The sequence below is a fragment of the Melanotaenia boesemani genome, chromosome 16 (genome assembly GCF_017639745.1).
Source record: "Melanotaenia boesemani isolate fMelBoe1 chromosome 16, fMelBoe1.pri, whole genome shotgun sequence".
Classification (NCBI taxonomy): domain Eukaryota; kingdom Metazoa; phylum Chordata; class Actinopteri; order Atheriniformes; family Melanotaeniidae; genus Melanotaenia; species Melanotaenia boesemani.
The window spans coordinates 1,921,284-1,941,558 of NC_055697.1; the positions used below are offsets into that span (position 1 = coordinate 1,921,284).

Below are 20,275 nucleotides of genomic sequence, written 5' to 3' on the forward strand. Positions count from 1 at the left end.
CCGGGCCATACCCTGGGTCCCAGGTCGAGCAACCAGACACCAGGGCATGCATGAACCCACACCATGGCAGCACATCCAGGCAGGCCCTGACCTCCGGCAGATACGGAGGGAAGGGGGCCACCCTCAGGCACCAGAGCCCAGAACCCCCACCCAGCCCACCCCAGAAACCTGGCCAATGCAGAATTTTGAATTGTATTAGTTGCATATTTGAATTCTTAGTCATTTTAAAGGTGTTTAAGCGTATTTGTGACCATTCCTCTTGATTAAAGTTACTGGATAAGTCAGCCTCCCATTTTGAAGTTGGAAGAGAAATTGAGTCTTCTAGTTTAGATAATAGTCTATATGTTTTTGATAATAGCTTTGGGGCATTGGGATTCATAAATTTTGCCACCCTGATAAGTAGCTGTAAGTTTATTAGGTTAATGGTTAATGGTGTTTTACATATAATAGATTTAAGCTGGTGATATTCTAAAAATTTAGTGCTGATGATTCCATATTGTGAAGTTAGAATATTAAATGAGAAGAAGTTTCTATTTTCTATTATATGTTCTGTTTTATTCCTTTATTTTTCCCTTGAGTAAATTTAATAATCTTTTTGTTTTGCAGGATGTCAGGGTTGTTCCAGAGGGGTGTAACTTAAATGGAAAAAGTGAAGACTTGGTTATTTTTTAGAAATTCCCACCAAGCCACTAAAGAGGAACTGATGTTGATGCTTTTAAAACACTTATGTGTTTTGATGGCTGAGCTGATGAATGGCAGGTCAGAGATAAACAGATCCTAAAATAATGTTTGCTCTACATCTAACCATGGTTCATCCAGACCGCTAGGTTTAAGCCATTTAGAGATATACTGCAGCTTGTTAACTAAGAAATAGTGATTAAAATTGGGAAAGTCCAATACAATCACGTTTTTAGACTGACACGTGTCACTTACAGTTTCTGAGACATTTTGCTTCAATTTATGGTATAAACTTTGCTCAAAATCCTGTTGAACACAATCTGATACTCGTCTTCTGTCCCCTAACAGATACCCAGAAGCAGAAAACCATATTATAATATTTTTAATATAAATGGTAATAAATGGTAGATACCCCCCGAAAAAATGTAAATTTTTTGTTACATTTTGTTACAGGGCCAAATAAAGACCTCATATTTTAAAAATTGGACTTTTCTTACCATTCTTTCATGGGTCGGGCCTTAACGGGTTAAAGTAGCTGATAAACTCAGGATCTTTAAGTAATGATGTATTAAATCTCCAGTTTCTAGTTGCTGGTTTATTGCTCTTACTTCTCAGAGTGAATGATACTGGTGCGTGATCACTAATGCTAATAGGATGGATCTTGATTTCTGACATGTCATTCATCAACGAGCTGCTAGTTAAGAAATAATCTAATCTAGAATAGGAATGGTGAACTGAAGAGAAGAAGGTGTATTCTCTTAGTGTGGGATGGTGAGAGCGCCAAGCATCACAGAGACCAAAATCCTTCATGTTTTACAGTTTCTGAGGATTTCCAGACTCGATGAGCTCCTGTGGTTCTATGTTTTTCCAGTATAATGTTAAAATCACCTCCTATAATTAGTGTGTTATCTGAGTGACCATAGAGGTGAAGAGGGAGTGAAAGAAGGAGGATCATCTACATTTGAACCATTTATATTTGCAATAAATAACTTAACATTTTAAATAGATAATGTAACTATTATAAATCTGCCTTCTGGATCTGTGATTGTGTTATTAATGTCAAAGTTTAACCTTCTATTAATAAGAGTTGCTGCTCCTCTCTGCCTAGAATTATAACAAGCTGAATACACGTGTGGAAACTGGGTTGTTGAGAGAAGATCTATTGTTGAGTTTAATAAATGAATTTCTTGAAGGAGGACGATGTCTACTTAATTTTCTGCATTCGATTGAAAATCTTTAACCTCTTGTCCCCGGTACCAGCTCCACGCACATTCCAAGTAACAAACCTCAAAGTGTCCAACATCCGACAAATAAAAGGAGAGCTACATGCATATTACTGAAGCATGCGTGTGCGTTCCACTGCTCCTCCGCAGGTATGTGTGTCTGCCAGCTGAGTGTGTGGCATGGGTGTGTGTATTAAAAGTCTATGTGTGTTTGCGCTGTTCCCTCATACATTGCGCGTGCGTTTGTATGAATCATGCAAAGTGCTAATGTGCGCTAGCAAGCTGGGCCTGATGTTCAAGCGTGTGTGTGTGTGCCGCGAATCTCATTAATAAAATCACGTGGGCTTACCGTTAACCGTGAAAGGATCGGAAAGAAGAAGAGTGAGAAGTGAAAAGAGCGACAGTGCCAAAAGAAAAAATAATTACAAAAAACACATCCGTGCTGAGAGCAGTGTAGTGGAGACGGGCAGTGGATTTACTGTTAACTAAATGATCTTTTATGGTGGTTTTATGGATATAACATGATCTAGTGAGAAAACAGGAAAATTAAAGCACATACCAAGTCAGTAGAGCCACGGAGTGATGTCCGGGTCGCGGTACAGCTGTCCATTAATAAATAATTTATCCACCACGATGACAGCGCGAGCGCCTTCAGTGATAAATTTCCTCCTGATGGGAAACAGGACTCTCCGTCGGTCCAGAATCTCTCTCGGATATTAGTCATTTACTCCGAAGTTTGTTCCCTTCAGTTCGCTGCCCTGGTTCTTCACCTGCTCCTTCTGTTTGAAGCTGACGAACTTCGCTATAACGGGTCTTGGTCTGTTGGACCCGGGTTTCCTCCCGTCGAGACGATGGACTCTGTGAAAGGAGATGTTTTTCACCGTTTCCTCCGGGAGCTTCAGGTGAGTTTTGATTCCAGGTGGTTTCCGGGTCCTCCTCCGTCTGCTCTGGAATCCCTGCAAACACTAGATTCTCTCTCGATCCCCGTTTCCTTTATCTTCTTATTTTCCTGAGTGTCGGGTCAAACCCTCAGTGAGGGATTTTACCGACTCTCTGAGGCCGGCGTTCTCCGCAGCGAGGGTTTCTATCTGCTCCTGGCTGAATTCCAGTGACTCACGTAGTGCTTGGAATTCTTTGTGGAGAATCTCCACCAGACTCAAACACGCATCCAAACTACTAAGTTTCTTATCTATGGAGATAAGAACTTCCATTGAGCCGTTCCCAGGTGGTGAAATAGTTCCCAGTGAATCCTCATTTCGATGCTTCTTGGCCTTGGACAAAGTGGATGGGGTAGATGTTTGATTTGGTTTTCCCATGACGATTCTTTCGTAGCACCAATCTATAAAATCTGTCAGGCTAGCCAAATCCTCCCTGCTGTGCTCCACAGTGGACCTAAAGAAGACGCTATTTTCCTATTTTCAAGATTATTTTGATTAGAATGGCAAAAACACAATAAATTAAATGTTTGAGCTGCCTGGTTTGAATCTGCCGTCTCACAGGAACTACGTCACCTGCAACATCAGCGTCACCTACCTGTCAAACACACGGCAGGTTTATTGGTGGTTCCTAAAGGTTCTAAAAGTAGAATGGGAGATAGAACCTTCAATTTATCAGACCCTCTCTGTGGAACCAGCTCCCAGACTAGTTTCAGGTATCAGACCCTCTCTACCTCCCTGATAAATCTTATAGCAGGTCTGGCTTGGTGACCCTGATCCATCCTTTAGTCCTGCTGCTATAGGCCGAGGCTACTGGGGGACGTCCCATGATGCACTGGGTTCCTCTCTGCTCGCTTTACTCATGTAGATACAACTGACGTTGTGGTCCATTAGTTCATGTTTCTCTTCTTCTTTCTCAGCAGGTATCCTTGGATTAGAGTTCTGCTGCTGGTTGATCCCCAACCGGTCCAGGAAGATGGCCATCCTTCCTGGTTCTGGATCTGATAGAGGTTTTCCTTCCTGTTCTGGTTCTGATGGAGTTTTTTCTTCCTGGTTCTGGTTCTAATGGAGTTTTTCTTCCTGGTTCTGGATCTGATAGAGGTTTTTCTTCCTGGTTCTGGTTCTAATGGAGTTTTTTCTTCCTGGATCTGATAGAGGTTTTCCTTCCTGTTCTGGATCTGATAGAGGTTTTTCTTCCTGGTTCTGGTTCTAATGGAGTTTTTTCTTCCTGGTTCTGGATCTGATGGAGTTTTTTCTTCCTGGTTCTGGTTCTAATGGAGTTTTTTCTTCCTGGTTCTGGTTCTTATGGAGGTTTTCCTTCCTGATCTGGATCTGATAGAGGTTTTCCTTCCTGTTCTGGTTCTGATGGAGTTTTTTCTTCCTGGTTCTGGTTCTAATGGAGTTTTTTCTTCCTGATCTGGTCCTGATGGAGATTTTCTTCTCCACTGTCTCCTGGTGCAGCTCAGGATGGAGGACTGAATCAAAGAGAAGATCTGGTCCAATCCAATGGTTTCCTTAGCTAGATCATTATCTTTATGAACTGGTTTATATGAACCCAGTTAGTATAAACTGGACTGATGTGAATCTGATGATGGATTTTTAAAATTGGAATATAACTGGACTAAAATAGATGGGTTTGCATCTGTAAAAGTGACTGAAGATGACTGTGTTGTGTATTGCGCTGTATAAAGTTGAAATGAATGGGATTACTTGATTAATAGAATAAAATAGGATTAACTCATTTTACTCAAAGGAAAACAGGCTGAATGGGCTGAAAGAAGAAATTTGTAGAATGTGTTGTTTTCTTTTTCTTTTCAATAACAAGGTGTCCTGAGACAATCTCCTGGTGTTTTCTCTGGTCCAAAATCCATGAGTAGAGATACACATGGAGCTAAAACACTGTTAGAAGACCAAAGATGCAGCTTTTCTCTCATTGATGTAAACAGCAAGAGCAAAACTGTTTTTCTCAGCATGTCTTGCTTTCCTGACAGTTAAACATCCTCAGTCTGTAATGAAACATAAAACAATGTTTAAGATGGTGCAAGCTTTTTTTTTTTTTTTTTTTTTTTGTGACATCCACAGATAAGTGGTAATGAGTTCAGAATATCACTTTTAAAAGCCCATCCTCTGTCCTGTTCATTATTCATGTCAAACATTTTGGTTCAGGGTCACAGTCTCAGTAATTTGGTGTTATTTTTGTGTGGCTGTTTTCTAGAGTGCCTCTAGAAAGAGAGTGGCGCCATCTCCGTTCACTGCAACGGTTCAGTTTTTTCACAGCAATGGCGACGTATGGAGCCCCTCAAAAGTTCCCGGAAGTTAGCAAAAGCTAAGCGACGGTCAATGTATTTCAATAGAGCAGATTGTCGGAGCTACACTTCTTCAAGGTAAGATGTTTTACAGTTTTTCTCTATTGCTTAAACACATTTCACGATACTGCCCTCACTTTTCACAAAACTCTAAACACAAAACACTTTTCTAAAGCTACGTACACTAAACCTCAGTTTCTTTTCAAAACCAACCCATCACACCAAAACAGTTGCTCATATGCTCAAAAGCAAACCCATCACACCAAAACAGTTGCTCATATGCTCAAAACCAACCCATCACACCAAAACAGTTGCTCATATGCTCAAAAGCAAACCCATCACACCAAAACAGTTGCTCATATGCTCAAAAGCAAACTCTGACACCAAAATACCACTCTAGGCCTGCAAAAATGTAAACACTACTGAGCATCATTAACCACATTACCAAAAAAATTGAAAGCACAATTTTCACAGTGTGAGACTGTTCTTTTTACAGTTTCACAACTGCCAGGATGCATTTGAGCAACCCTTATTTATTCTCAAATATGTTTTGGGCATTTTCTATAGATTTGTGCATTTCATGGGAATAGTTACATAATGCAGAAAATGCAGTAATATCACAACTCAATGCAAAAATGAGTACTAAACTCCATGGAGGATCCATTACACACAATAGATACTGTACAGTAACAATTGAGAACACAATGTTCAGGGTGCGATTTCTTTTATTACAGTACGTTGAAAATTGACACAGTATGTTGTATGTTGACACCGAAATCATGGAGAGGCATCACGTCGTCGGGCTGGGTCGGGCCACAGGACCTCATCAACGTCACAGGCAATATTGTCCATAGCCAAACAACGTGGGAAGAATGCCCTGGCATGCCGCACCCAGCCTTGGAACGCCTCCACAGCCACATCATCACAGGCCAGGTCCATAGCCCTGAGAAGGTTCTCTCTAGTGTAAGGTTGGCGGTCATAGACCTTCCACCGCCATGCTGAGAAGAACTCCTCTATTGGGTTTAGGAACGGAGAGTAGGGTGGCAGACACACATTAATGAATTGCTGATTGATGTTAAACCACTCTCTGACCTGGATGCTGCGATGGAAGCTAACATTGTCCCAGAGGATGACGTATATGGGAAGATCAGCTGGCCCAGGAATCTGCTGGTCGTGGTGATCTGCTGGCCGAGCATTCAGGTGGTCATTGTCATGCAAAACATCTCTGAGCTCTCCTAGGAAGGTGAGGAGACGCTCAGTGTTGTAGGCACCAAGTTCAGCATGCCGGTGGAGAAGCCCTCTAGAACTCATGGCAGCGCAGAGAGTGATGTTTCCTCCACGTTGGCCGGGCACATCAACGATAGCTCTCTGTCCTATGATGTTACGGCCTCTCCTCCTCCTTTTTGTGAGGTTGAAGCCAGCCTCATCCACAAATATAAATTCATGGGGTCTGGCCATGGACTCCAACTGGAACATCCTCTGTGGAAACAAATAGCGTTTTCAGGTGTTCAGAAAGACAGTCAATAGAGCACATTACAGTACGACAGTATAGTATTGTATGTAAAGTACTGTAGGCCATGGATTGTACTGTACTTACTTGCACATACTGGTGACGGAGGTGTTTTATTCTTCCAGAGTTGCGCTCAAAGGGTACCCTATAGGCCTGCTTCATTCTTACTCTCTGGCGCTTGAGGACTCTGTCTATGGTTGTCAGGCTGACATTGTCAATGGTCGGAAAGTTCAAATTGTCACCAATGATCCTCTCCCGTATCTCCCGTAGTCTGATCACATTGTTCTCCCGAACCATATCCACAATGAGGACCTCTTGGGCTGGTGTGAATCTGGAAGCCCTCCCACCTGCAAATGGCAATCTTTCAACTCTAGAGAAACAAACAGTCATTTGGTCAGAAATGGTCCTTGCAGTACACACTTTTACTGTAACCATGATTGCACTTGTCTGTATGTAGGTGCACTCCACTATACTACTGTATACTGTGAATATCTAGTGTAGTGACTAAAAAACTACTACATACAGTACCTGTTGTGTTCTCTGAAGGCCCGAATAATGGTGCCCACTGAGAATCTGCTGAGGTTTGGTTGGACTCGTTGTCCCGCTTCGGTCATTGTCATGCCGTGGACAATGACGTGGTCAATGACTGTTGCTCTCATTTCATCTGTAATGAAAATGCGTTGTCTTGCTTGCCCTCCTTCTCCTCTCGCTCCTTGGCCTGCTCCTCTTTGGACTGCTTCTCGCCCTCTTTGGCCCACTCCTCGGCCCGCTCCTCTCCCTCCTTGACCTGCTCCTCTCCCTCCTCGGCCTGCTCCTCTCCCTCCTCGGCCCGCTCCTCTGCCTCCTCTGACACAAACTCCTCTGCCTCCTCTGACACAAACTCCTCTGCCTCCTCTGACACAAACTCCTCTGCCTCCTCTGACACAAACTCCTCTTCTTCTGTCTTCATCATCCATTTTTGTTTTTGAACTTTCAGCAAACTGCACTGACTTATATAGGTGTGGTCACATCATTTGCAATAGGTGTTTTCAATTATGAGTTGTTGTGTTTACTGATTGACACCAGGTATGTTCATTGTGTTCAAGTTTTGCTGATTGTGGGTAGCATTTTGCATCACATGAGCTTCACAATGCATATTGGAGCAGAGTTATATGCAAAATGTGTTTTAGCACGGCAATTTTTGTTTTGAGTTTTGAGAAAAAGGGGATGGGTTTTGTGAACAGTGTCTACAGGTGAATTGTGTTTGTGGTTGTGGCAAAAGGGGGGGAGTTTTACTAAATGTGTTTAGGCAACTGGTCATTTGGTTTAGAGTACTGGGTTTTGTGTTTTGGCAATAGAGAAAAACTGTAATAGTCATATTTCCATATCAGTTGTGCATCAAAATCAACTTGACAGGAGTAATTAAATATGTTGATGGATTGTCACCGTCTAGATTAATATATTTAGAGATTATAAACCGATAAAAGTTTATGCTAGCACACTGATAGCAACAGATGCCACAGGCTGATGAATGTAAATTCTGTTCGTCAATATAAATTGATCCAACGCCGTTTATAGCGAGGTTAATGTGTAGGGAGAGCGATTGTAGTTACATTTTTATTTAATTTTAATGTATTTATAAGGCTGTGGAATTATGGACAAAGATATGAAGATGAATACACAGTATTAGATAGCACAATACTCTTAGTATATATGTTTACAATCTTTGCAACTATAAAACCTAACCTGTTAAATGTAACAAACATGTTAACCTTAAGAACTTAACTAAATATACAAATACAAAATAAGTGGCTGATTGTACTTGAGTGCATTTGCTGCACTAGACAGCACTCAGCACTCTCCCAGTGTGCAGGATGAGAGCAGAGAAGCAGAGAGATGCTTAAGGGAAGTATAACACTCTTCCCTCGTGCAGCATTGTCCTGAAGAACTTTCAGCAGTTCTGGGGTTGCCTGACGTTAACTAGGATACTCTTCTTCTTCACCTTCCTGGTTTGGCCACTTTTAAGTGTTGTTTCCTGTCTTTTTTTCTACATTCTGCAACCTCAACCATATAAATCTCCCTGTGATGTGTTCTCTGTTTAATTTAAAAATAAACTTGCCAATGATATGGTCTTTGAAAATGTGTAATGCATTGTTTTAATATGATTACCTCACATATGTTTTTGTTTTTACAGTCCCTGATGGTGGTCAAATGTATCCTGCTGACTTTGGCCATCCATATTTTCCTTCTGTCCCTGTCTTTGGGGAAGCCATACATACGCACGCCTTTCTCTGAGCGATTGGAGCATCCCCATGCAGCACAGCATACCATGGTTAAGACTGTATTCAAGGATAGCAGAGAAAAGAAATGGCTAGACATGCTGATCTAGTCGAGTTTTATTGTAAAGGAATTCTTTTAGGTATTAAATGCATTTGGAAAACAAAGGGTGTTTGTCTGATTTATTATGTATATGTAGGGAGTAAGTCTTGGGATAGTTAACAAATAGTGATAGAAAGCCATTATTTTCCATGAATTGAAATCAAAATTTTATTTATTTGCCATGGATTTTCTGTAAGAACACATTATATTGTGAGTCAGTCTGCCTCAGTCAAAATAAGTCTTAAGACTTAAAAGCAATTCACACAAGTAGATACTAATAAGTAAGAATAGATAAGCCATTTAGTGGAAATGAATTGGGATCTAAATTTTATTTATTGGATATAGATTTCCTGTAAGAACAGTTATCATTATGCTGTGAGCCTAGATTTATTGTGTAGTCACTTGGTAAATCATTGTCGTCACCTGTTGGTATGCCTCAGTCAAGTCTGAAAGATAAAGTTAAGAAAACAGAAAATATTACGATTTACATTGATGTTGATGTCATACAGGTTTAGTAAACTTAACATGATTCATATCAATAAACACAACTATTAAATATTGCAAAGCAAAGCCTTCATTGATCATTATTTACCGATTATCGTAGTTTTCTTATTATTTTGTATTGGCCGCCAAGCACTTCCTGGAACTTTTGGAGGCTACATGGACCACGTGATCGGCAAGCGTTTTGAGCTTCCGGTGGCGCCACACTCTCTCACTAGAGGCACTCTACTGTTTTCCTCCTTCATGGGTTTATTGGGTTTGACAGATCAAAGAAGGAGCCCAGGGATGATTGACTGCAGACTCTTCTTCACGTTCAGACATTATTTCACTTCCTGTCAGACTAAAGGTGAACAATATGAACTAAATAAAATGTATATTTTATGACGTTTTTTTATTCTTATTAACAAGAGGAATGTGATTTGCCTTCTAACTACCGGCCACCTTTACCTTTAGAGGGAGGATTTTCCCTGTTGGAGCCATGTTCAGGGGGCGTTTTCATTGAATTTTTCCCCTTTGCAGCATCAGTAGCTCAGATCCAGCCTCCAACCAGACGACGCTGTTCCTGCCGCTGTTTTTATTTTTTTATTTTTTTTTCAAAGGTTAGGAGGCAAGATTAGCAAGGACAGCAAACACAGAGAGCCTAAACTAAAGCCAGCGGATTTCACCGTGCAGTGGCATCTCGTGCTGTCTCGCGCGAAAGAAGAAAACAGGTAATAAAACAAAAGCACAACTTGGATCTGTATGTATGTACAATTTATTATTTTACTTTAAAAATGCGTTTGTATTTTCTTTTTAAATTTTCCCGTCTCGGTGCTCATCCGGGTCGATGAGAGGGCTCACTTTGTGTCTATACATCCAGGCAGAGGATCGGGGACTACATGGAAAAATTAAGGTGGAGGGCGGGGACTGGCTCAGAGAAATGGGTCGTTCTGGTTCTGTTCAGGACGCCGAAGTGTCTGGAAAAACCGTCATTTTTAGTCGCTAAACGCTGCCAACCTGTCGCAGCTGACATTTTCGTCTCCGTCTTTAATCAGTCGATAAATAAACGGAGTTGTGTGTGTGAGCTAGCTAAACCGCGTCAAGTTTTCCACTATTTAAATAACCGGACGGTCGATCTTAACGTCTGCGTAGCTACGTCGTCGCGAGCTGCTGCTCGCTGAGCCGTGCCGTTCGGTACAGTAACGTTAGCATTCAGGGCTACAGTCGCATTAGCGTCGTTTCTCCCCTCTGGTTGCTCGTCCAGCGCCTCCTTACATCCACGAACCGTGAATTCACGGTGTGCCAGACATGTGTGGTCATCCATGTCAATGACGCGTGAGCTCCAGCGGCGCTGCTGAAGGCCGCGAGCCCGGCACCGCGCTCGCGGCTTCAGCCTGCTTACACGGAAACCTCCGGGGGGAGCGCTGGAAGCCAGTTCATAACGTCCCGGCTCCACGAATGGTTGAAAGAAAGAAGGAAAAACTGGGAGGAAAGATCATCATAATAACGCTCTATCAGCAGAGGTGATGCATGTTTCCCTTCTCTGTAGTTCACCTTTACATTTAGTGATCCATTTGTTGTTTTGTTGGTTATTGATTGACTGATTGGTTGATTGATTTGACATTTGGTTCATCGACAGGTTTCATATGAAATCTTTTTAATTAGCTTAAAATCTGCCCGTATTGGAGAAGCAATCAGCTGCTGATGCTCATGAATGATTAATTAAAGATTAATATACAATAATAAAAACATGACAAGTGGCTTCATCTGGTTGGTTTATAACATCATTTTTCAACAAAATTAATTATTAAATCAGTTTTTCTTTGTGTTTTTGGATAGATTATGTAAAGAAAAGGGTAGTTTAAAGAAGATTTCTCTTCTTTTTGCTCATCATTCTTGGATTATCTTTAGTTTGTTTTGTTTTGTCTCAAGAATGCTTGAAATAAACTAAAGTGAAATTAATTTACATTTTGTAATAACATTTAATAGATATTTTTACTTTTTACAAACATCTTCAGTAATTTCTGTAGATGATTTTGAGTGATAAGGACAGCTTTTCTGGAAACTATGCAAATAATAAAAAGTTTTGCTTGCAGATGTTGGTGTTTTCTTTTTTCAGGAATCTTTATTCATTCTTGTACGGACGGGAACACTTTCAGGTGTTATTCTGGGATTTTTCTGGGTAGATGATCAGTTTGTTTTCTGTCCGGAAACAGGAGGAAATATTTATCTGAACGATCCTTTTCTGCTTTCTGCGAGTGATATTTTCTCTGTGGGTAACAGAATTTGTTTTTATCTGTTTTCAGAACAAGATGTCAGCCAGAGGAGGAAAGAAGAAGGCCACCAAACTGTCCCGATCGTCCAGAGCAGGCGTCATCTTCCCTGTGGGGAGGATGATGAGGTACCTGCGCACCGGTACACACAAATACCGCATTGGCATGGGGGCGCCCGTCTACATGGCAGCCGTCATCGAGTACCTGGCAGGTAGGTCGGCTTCCCTTGATAAAAGCACGATCCAGGAGAAGTTTGTATCTGGGTAACACAAGTTTGGTCTCGTATGGAGTCTGTCCGGCCTGTTTGGCACCTCATGTTCATGATGACCAACGTCAGACGATGCTTCGGTGTGAAAGGACGAGATGGGAGATGTGACAGAAGGTGAAGCATCCACTGCGTCCTTGCGTACGCGGCTGTTTCAACAGGCTGTAAGTTGTTGTTGGGACCAGACTTGTGGAAATGCAGCCCTGAATCTCATAACAGAAGGAAAATAAAAAGTAGATGTATTGTAGCCATGTAGTAAACTGACTCTGGCCTGGAAACACCTCTGAATCTCCCAGGAGGAGCTGGAGAGTGTTGAACCTGGTACCTCTATGACCCGACCTTGAATGAGAGGAAGAAATTGGACGGATCATATCATATATAATAATGACATTATGATTTGTTTTCTCAAAAAGTTGGCTTGTCTTTAAATTTACCAACAGTTTCACCCAGCCCGGAGTCTCGGACCTTCATCCACTCATTTTTGTGTTTTTCCATTGCAAGGTTTTATTCCTAAAAATGTGAAATGCCATGAAGAAGAACTGTGTGCAGGCGTACTGAGGAGTACCAATCATGAGAAGATGATCATGAAAACGTGTGCATGTGAGGAAGTAAAAGCATTGTATAACGTGTGGTTGGTGAAAAGAAAACCGTTATTAAACGTATGTCCTGCTGCAAGAGTTTAATCTCATTTCCTGAAGTTTTTTCGTCTGTTCGGTCCTGATGGGCTGAAATCTCTGTTTCCTTCAGCTGAGATCTTGGAGCTGGCAGGAAATGCAGCTCGAGACAACAAGAAAGGCAGAATAACTCCCAGACACATCAAGCTGGCAGTGGCCAATGACGAGGAGCTGAACCAGGTAACACGGCGCTCTGCAGGAGATTCCACTCACACACACGCACACACACACACACACTCACTCCTAGGGAGAATTTAGAGGACCAATTAACCTAGAATCATGTCTTTAGATGGTGGGAGGAAGCTGGAGAACCCGGAAAGAACCCACACATACACATGGAGAACATGCAAACTCCACACAGAAAGGCCACCGCACCCAGGTTAGAACCTCCCTCCAGCCGGGGATCAAACCAGCGACCTTCTTGCTGTGAGGCTGTGGTGCTAACCGGTTTCATCCAAATTATTATTATTTATCATAATGAGAAACGACTAAACATGTCTGTTCACATAAACTGAGCATCTAAACTCCCCGTCCTCTTCATCAGCACCACCTTCTAGTACCGGGTCGTCCTCTTCATCAGGACCACCTTCTAGTACCGGGTCGTCCTCTTCATCAGCACCACCTTCTAGTACCGGGTCGTCCTCTTCATCAGCACCACCTTCTAGTACCGGGTCGTCCTCTTCATCAGGTCCGCCTTCTAGTACCGGGTCGTCCTCTTCATCAGCACCACCTTCTAGTACCGGGTCGTCCTCTTCATCAGGACCACCTTCTAGTACCGGGTCGTCCTCTTCATCAGGTCCGCTTTCTAGTACCGGGTCGTCCTCTTCATCAGGTCCGCTTTCTAGTACCGGGTCGTCTTCTTCATCAGCACCGCCTTCTAGTACCGGGTCGTCCTCTTCATCAGGTCCACCTTCTAGTACCGGGTCGTCCTCTTCATCAGGTCCGCCTTCTAGTACCGGGTCGTCCTCTTCATCAGGTCCGCCTTCTAGTACCATGTCGTCCTCTTCATCAGGACCGCCTTCTAGTACCGGGTCGTCCTCTTCATCAGCACCACCTTCTAGTACCGGGTCGTCCTCTTCATCAGCACCACCTTCTAGTACCGGGTCGTCCTCTTCATTAGGACCACCTTCTAGTACCGGTCGCCCTCTTCATCAGCACCACCTTCTAGTACCGGGTCGTCCTCTTCATTAGGACCACCTTCTAGTACCGGGTCGTCCTCTTCATTAGGACCACCTTCTAGTACCGGTCGCCCTCTTCATCAGCACCACCTTCTAGTACCGGGTCGTCCTCTTCATCAGCACCACCTTCTAGTACCGGGTCGTCCTCTTCATCAGGACCACCTTCTAGTACCGGTCGCCCTCTTCATCAGGACCACCTTCTAGTACCGGTCGCCCTCTTCATCAGCACCACCTTCTAGTACCGGGTCGTCCTCTTCATCAGCACCACCTTCTAGTACCGGGTCGTCCTCTTCATCAGGACCACCTTCTAGTACCGGGTCGTCCTCTTCATCAGGTCCACCTTCTAGTACCGGGTCGTCCTCTTCATCAGGACCACCTTCTAGTACCGGTCGCCCTCTTCATCAGCACCACCTTCTAGTACCGGGTCGTCCTCTTCATCAGCACCACCTTCTAGTACCGGGTCGTCCTCTTCATTAGGACCACCTTCTAGTACCGGGTCGTCCTCTTCATTAGGACCACCTTCTAGTACCGGGTCGTCCTCTTCATTAGGACCACCTTCTAGTACCGGGTCGTCCTCTTCATTAGGACCACCTTCTAGTACCGGTCGCCCTCTTCATCAGCACCACCTTCTAGTACCGGGTCGTCCTCTTCATCAGCACCACCTTCTAGTACCGGGTCGTCCTCTTCATTAGGACCACCTTCTAGTACCGGGTCGTCCTCTTCATTAGGACCACCTTCTAGTACCGGGTCGTCCTCTTCATCAGCACCACCTTCTAGTACCGGGTCGTCCTCTTCATCAGCACCACCTTCTAGTACCGGGTCGTCCTCTTCATTAGGACCACCTTCTAGTACCGGTCGCCCTCTTCATCAGCACCACCTTCTAGTACCGGGTCGTCCTCTTCATTAGGACCACCTTCTAGTACCGGGTCGTCCTCTTCATTAGGACCACCTTCTAGTACCGGTCGCCCTCTTCATCAGCACCACCTTCTAGTACCGGGTCGTCCTCTTCATCAGCACCACCTTCTAGTACCGGGTCGTCCTCTTCATTAGGACCACCTTCTAGTACCGGGTCGTCCTCTTCATCAGGACCACCTTCTAGTACCGGTCGCCCTCTTCATCAGGACCACCTTCTAGTACCGGTCGCCCTCTTCATCAGCACCACCTTCTAGTACCGGGTCGTCCTCTTCATCAGCACCACCTTCTAGTACCGGGTCGTCCTCTTCATCAGGACCACCTTCTAGTACCGGTCGCCCTCTTCATCAGCACCACCTTCTAGTACCGGGTCGTCCTCTTCATCAGCACCACCTTCTAGTACCGGGTCCTCCTCTTCATTAGGACCACCTTCTAGTACCGGGTCGTCCTCTTCATTAGGACCACCTTCTAGTACCGGGTCGTCCTCTTCATCAGGACCACCTTCTAGTACCGGTCGCCCTCTTCATCAGCACCACCTTCTAGTACCGGGTCGTCCTCTTCATCAGCACCACCTTCTAGTACCGGGTCGTCCTCTTCATTAGGACCACCTTCTAGTACCGGGTCGTCCTCTTCATTAGGACCACCTTCTAGTACCGGGTCGTCCTCTTCATCAGGACCACCTTCTAGTACCGGTCGCCCTCTTCATCAGGACCACCTTCTAGTACCGGGTCGGACCTTTTTAATCCTGGTGTGATAGATGAAGCAGGTGGTGGAAACCTTCCTCAGAGGTTTTCTCCATATTGACATGACAGCATCACACAGTTGCTGCAGGTTTGTCTACTGCATCCACGATGAGAATCTCCTGTTTCTCGGTCCAGACAACTGCTGCTCGCTGGATATTTTATCTTCTTCAGAACATTCTCTGGAAACCCTGGAGATGGTTGTGTGTGGAAATCCCAGTAAAAACTCAGACCAGCAACCATGCCACGTTAAAAGTCACTGAAATACTCTTTCTTTTTCATTTTGATGCTTAGTATGTAGACCAAGGAGTCCCAAGTCGGTCCTGGAGGTTTTGGATGTTTCCTGCTGCAGCATCTGAATCAGATTAAGTGTCAGTTAATTTGAATCAGGTGTGTTGGTGCAGGGAAACATCTAAAACCTGCACGACTGGGCCGTCGAGGACTGGAGTTGGACAAGCGTGATGCAGACCTTATTACAGCTGAGCTCTGTTCACTCTTGGAACCATGGGCAGCTTTCAGAACCAACGTAATGGCTTGTAAAACCAGGATTTGGGAGTGGAGGTGTGGAACCAGCCTCAGTCTGGTTATATCTGCTCATCCTGGACCAGACCAGGCAGCTGTCTGGAGCTGTTAGAACAAGGTCCTAACATGTTCTCTCCACCAGCTTCTCAGAGGAGTTACCATTTCAAATGGAGGAGTTCTTCCTCGGATCCATCCAGAACTTCTCTCCAAGAAGAGAGGAGGCCGGGTAAAAGTGGACAGCCAGGCGTCCGTCCCCGAGAAGCAGGAGGAGCGCTTGAAAAGCAAGAAGCCCGTTAAGCCCTTCAAAAAGGTTAAAGGCAAACGAGGCCGCAAGCCAAAGGTCAGTGGATCCTCTCCAGTCTTTAAGTCCAGGTCCTGACTCAAATGCTTTATATAAGGTGGACGCGGTGTTCTGACCTGTCTTTCTTCCTCCATCTGACACAGAGCTTAGACAACAATAAAGAGTCTGCTCCCAGCTCCGCCATGGAGGACGGACCTGGAGATGGATTCACCATCCTGTCGGCAAAGAGCCTGTTCCTCGGACAGAAGGTGACCGCTGGTGTAACTAAGACCTGGAAGTGTGTTACAGCTGAAACTCATCACGTTTGTCAATCCACAGCTTTCACTAACAGAGAGCGAAGTCAGCAAGATCGGATCCATCAAGGTGGAGGGAATCATTAACCCGACAAACGCAGAGATGGACCTCAAAGATGGAGTGGGTAAGGAAGGCGTCTGGATTTCTTATCAGAAACTAACTCAGTCCTCCGTCATGTCTCGGCTGCTGTGGTTTCAGGCAATGCGCTGGAGAAAGCTGGAGGCAGGGAATTCCTGGAGGGAGTTAAGGAGCTGCGGAAAGCACAGGGGCCTCTGGAGGTGGCATCAGGTACAGCAAACCTGGATCAGCCGGGAGGGTTCAGTGTTTCCACATCCACAGACGCCATGTTTTTATTGTGAAATGAGCTGATTGGATGTGGGGTGATGAACCAGTGTTTTTCTGTGTGTCCTGCAGTGGCCGTGAGCCAGGCCAGCGGGATGGCAGCCCGCTTCGTCATCCACTGCAACATCCCACAGTGGGGCTCAGAGAAGTGCGAGGACCAGCTGGAGAAGACGGTGAAGAACTGCCTCACAGCAGCCGAGGACAAGAAGCTCAAGTCCGTGGCTTTCCCGTCACTCCCGGCTGGACGGTGAGCTTGCCTCCGACTTTGACGGGGTTGCTGGTTAGAAACTCGGTCTGACCTCCGGGTGCCTCAGTACTCAGCCTGGAGGCCATCCACGTGCACCAACTAAGAAAGGATGACTATATGAAGAACTCTTCTTCTGTTTCGCTTTGTTTTCTGCTTTTCATTTATTCTACTTCTCCCTCTGCTAATTTTACTTTGTTCCACATCTTCTACATCTACTTTCATCTACTTCTAGTTCTTTTTCGACTACTACATCTTCTACGTCTTTTTATCTACTTTTTTTCTTTTACCTTTCTAATGTTTCTCATACTTTTTTACTTGTACTTCTTTTTCTTCTACCTCTTTTTTTCTGCTGCATTTTCTTCTACTACTACTTGTTCTTCTACTTCCTTTTGTCTTACCTCTTCTTCTAATTCTTTCTCCTTTTTTCCTACCTCTACTTTTTCTACTTCATCTACCTCTTCTGTTTCTTCTACCTGTACTTTTTGTATTTCTACCTCTTCTACTTCTTTATGTACTTCCCACTCATCTTCTACTTCTACCTATTCTACTACTTTTCTACTTCTTCTACTAATTCTACTTCCACTTCCTAGTATGGACATGACAGGTTCAGATGAAGGGAGAAACTTCTGAGGACGGAAGTACGATGGGCTCATCCTGCTTTTGGACTGGCAGGGTACTCCATGTTGAAGCTGTTGCCACAAAAAAACCTAAAAATGTACCAAAAAAAAAAAAAAAATTTGTTCAGAAGATGGAAAACTGATTGTTAACGTAGAACTTAAGTTTGGAGCTTTCTCCTCTGCCATCTTTCTACTGCCTCTCTGAGGAAAACGGTGGAGAGAAGTGGTCCTACTTCTTCTGCTCTTCTTGTGTTTACATATAAAATGCTATGAGAGGAAACATTTGGAAAAAAAAAACACTACAGAGATTTGATTGTTTAGCTTCATCATGATTTCAGAGAAAGAGTTTTGTTCTGTCTTTTTCTAGTGAATTCAATTAGTTTTAGTTTGGAAGATAAAGTAGAGAAAATTCTTCAGTTTTTGTCTGGTTCTGCAAACGTCCAGCAGGGGGCAGCAGGCCTCTGATTAACAGGAAGTACCTACCCCAAGCAGAGGAACTAGAACTGGTTCCCAGTCATTGCAGGAGTGTTTAAATGTTGATTTTTTATCTCCAATGAGACCAAAGTATCATAGAAACATAACGTTTCCCTCCATCTTCTCTGTGTGTGTCAGGAACGGCTTTCCGAAGCAAACGGCCGCTCAGCTCATCCTCAAGGCCATCTCCAACCACTTTGTGTCGTCCACCAGCTCCTCTCTGAAGAACATTTACTTCGTGCTGTTTGACAGTGAGAGCATTGGGATTTATCTTCAGGAAATGGCCAAGCTGGACAGCAAATGAGGATTCCTGCTTTCTGGGAGGCTGTTTTTCTAAGCGATGCTGGTGTCGGTAGGTGATCCAGCTGTAGGGCTTACGTTGTGGAGTCTGTCTTTGATGAAGAGGGAAACAGTATTTGTGAGTGGAGTGCTGTTCACATCTGTGTGTCACTGTCCCTTCAACAAATTGCTTTTCTTTCCAGATTAGATCCTTTAAGTTCTTCCAGTTTGCTCGTTTTAATGTTTTTACATTTCATGTATGAATACAGTAGAAGAGTTTTTTCTTGGCCTCTGTAGTTTCTGATAGTTTACTAAAAAACGTGGTTCTCATTCTGCTTTGAAATAAAACTCAGATGTTTTAGACCCGACTGCTCTGATTTTCTACATGTTAAGCCTTACCATGTTTGTCACGGTCATTAGAACAGCTAGAACACAGTCAGCTGGATTTTTATTTCCTGCTTCATCTGAAAGTCTTCCTCAGTTTTCAAGATTTCAGGATCCCGCTCCAGACGTCAGGTTAACCTGGTTGAGGGAAACTCTGGGTTTTCCTTTCCAGAAAGAGAAGTAAGTTACCATGGTAACCAACTGCTGAAACCTGAGTTTCTACCCATCTCCTCCACCTGAAAGCAGGCATTGGTTGTCATAGCAATGCAATCCCAGAGAGTTAGAAGCTGATTTATGTCGACATCTAATAGAAGATCAATCATTTCTTGATCAATGGCATTGTTTTACAGTCTCTCAGATTCTCTGACCGGACTTGTCCACAGTCTCGCGCCGTGGACGTGAGACAACGTCACAGACAGAAAGTTTCTTTCTAAGGTGCATGAACCTCTCTGGATCCCAGCTGACAGTGTCTCCTCACCATCCTCTTCCTCCTCCTATGATGAAAAAGATCAATCTGGTTTAACCCTTACGCACACCTTTGACCATTTATGTGTTTTTGCATTTTAATTTCTAGCATATTTAACATTTCCCCTCACTGATCTTAAAGGTGAGGGATACAAAAAAAAAATTTTTTTCAGGATCTCAATTTTTTTGTGTGTAATTTTATTTTAGGCTATTGTAAACAACGTGATCTTTATTACTCCCCACTTGCACCCTAAGCACATAAATGTGCACATTGAAACCCATGTAAATGACTCTTTTTGTTCCTGCTTAAATAAGAAGTATAAAACATGCATTTTCTAATTTATCCACTTCATTTGAAGCTAGGGGCTTTCTGTCTGTGCTCGAAGGGATTCCCTCTCCAATGATGTCTTTTTCCAAAGGTATGCCAAGCATGAAAAACACCCACTTTGCTAAGGAGAGCTCTTGCTGTATACTCTCTTCTGCACCCCACACATGCTCCTCAGCTTTAGATTTGTGTGTGTGTGTGAGTAAGGAAACATGCATTCGAATTTGTGTGTCTGTGCATGCGCAAATGTCAACAGCGTACACGATGCATTTCAGTGTGACAAAATGCATAATAGCACAGGTAACTTTCAGGTAGCAACTTTTCCATATTATCCGTTTCATGTGTATTTTTTTCCTGAACGTTCAAGAAGCGCTACATTTTTATTTTAAAGTACGTAAAACACACATCTACATGCATTCCCCTGCACTGCTTTGAAACAGAACACTGGACCCCTTGCAGCACATCAGAGTTATGTGTTGAAGTGAAAACCAAA

At 43.8% G+C, this 20,275-nt stretch overlaps 2 protein-coding genes across 4 annotated transcripts; one reads left to right on the forward strand and one right to left on the reverse strand.

Annotated features, from left to right (window-relative positions):
• Nucleotides 1-5,552: 5,552 nt before the first annotated feature.
• LOC121655223 lies at nucleotides 5,553-7,438 on the reverse strand. The gene is made up of 3 exons (XM_042009712.1): nucleotides 7,181-7,438; nucleotides 6,740-7,022; nucleotides 5,553-6,621 (listed from the first exon to the last, which is right to left on the reverse strand). The coding sequence occupies exons 1-3, from the start codon at nucleotides 7,309-7,311 to the stop codon at nucleotides 5,920-5,922; spliced, it is 1,116 nt and encodes a 371-aa protein (XP_041865646.1). The 5' UTR covers nucleotides 7,312-7,438; the 3' UTR covers nucleotides 5,553-5,919.
• A 2,298-nt stretch (nucleotides 7,439-9,736) lies between these two features.
• On the forward strand, nucleotides 9,737-18,969 carry LOC121655224 (core histone macro-H2A.2). Of its 3 annotated transcripts, XM_042009714.1 has the most exons (10): nucleotides 9,737-9,857; nucleotides 10,111-10,221; nucleotides 11,797-11,974; nucleotides 12,776-12,882; nucleotides 16,197-16,394; nucleotides 16,499-16,603; nucleotides 16,674-16,773; nucleotides 16,848-16,937; nucleotides 17,064-17,238; nucleotides 18,468-18,969. In XM_042009714.1, the coding sequence occupies exons 3-10, from the start codon at nucleotides 11,803-11,805 to the stop codon at nucleotides 18,631-18,633; spliced, it is 1,113 nt and encodes a 370-aa protein (XP_041865648.1). In that variant the 5' UTR covers nucleotides 9,737-9,857; nucleotides 10,111-10,221; nucleotides 11,797-11,802; the 3' UTR covers nucleotides 18,634-18,969. The 3 variants fall into 3 exon arrangements, with proteins under 3 accessions (XP_041865648.1, XP_041865647.1, XP_041865649.1); XM_042009713.1 differs by lacking the exon at nucleotides 9,737-9,857 and having other exon boundaries at nucleotides 10,024-10,221; XM_042009715.1 differs by lacking the exons at nucleotides 9,737-9,857; nucleotides 10,111-10,221 and adding an exon at nucleotides 10,442-11,013.
• The last annotated feature ends 1,306 nt before the right edge of the window (nucleotides 18,970-20,275 follow it).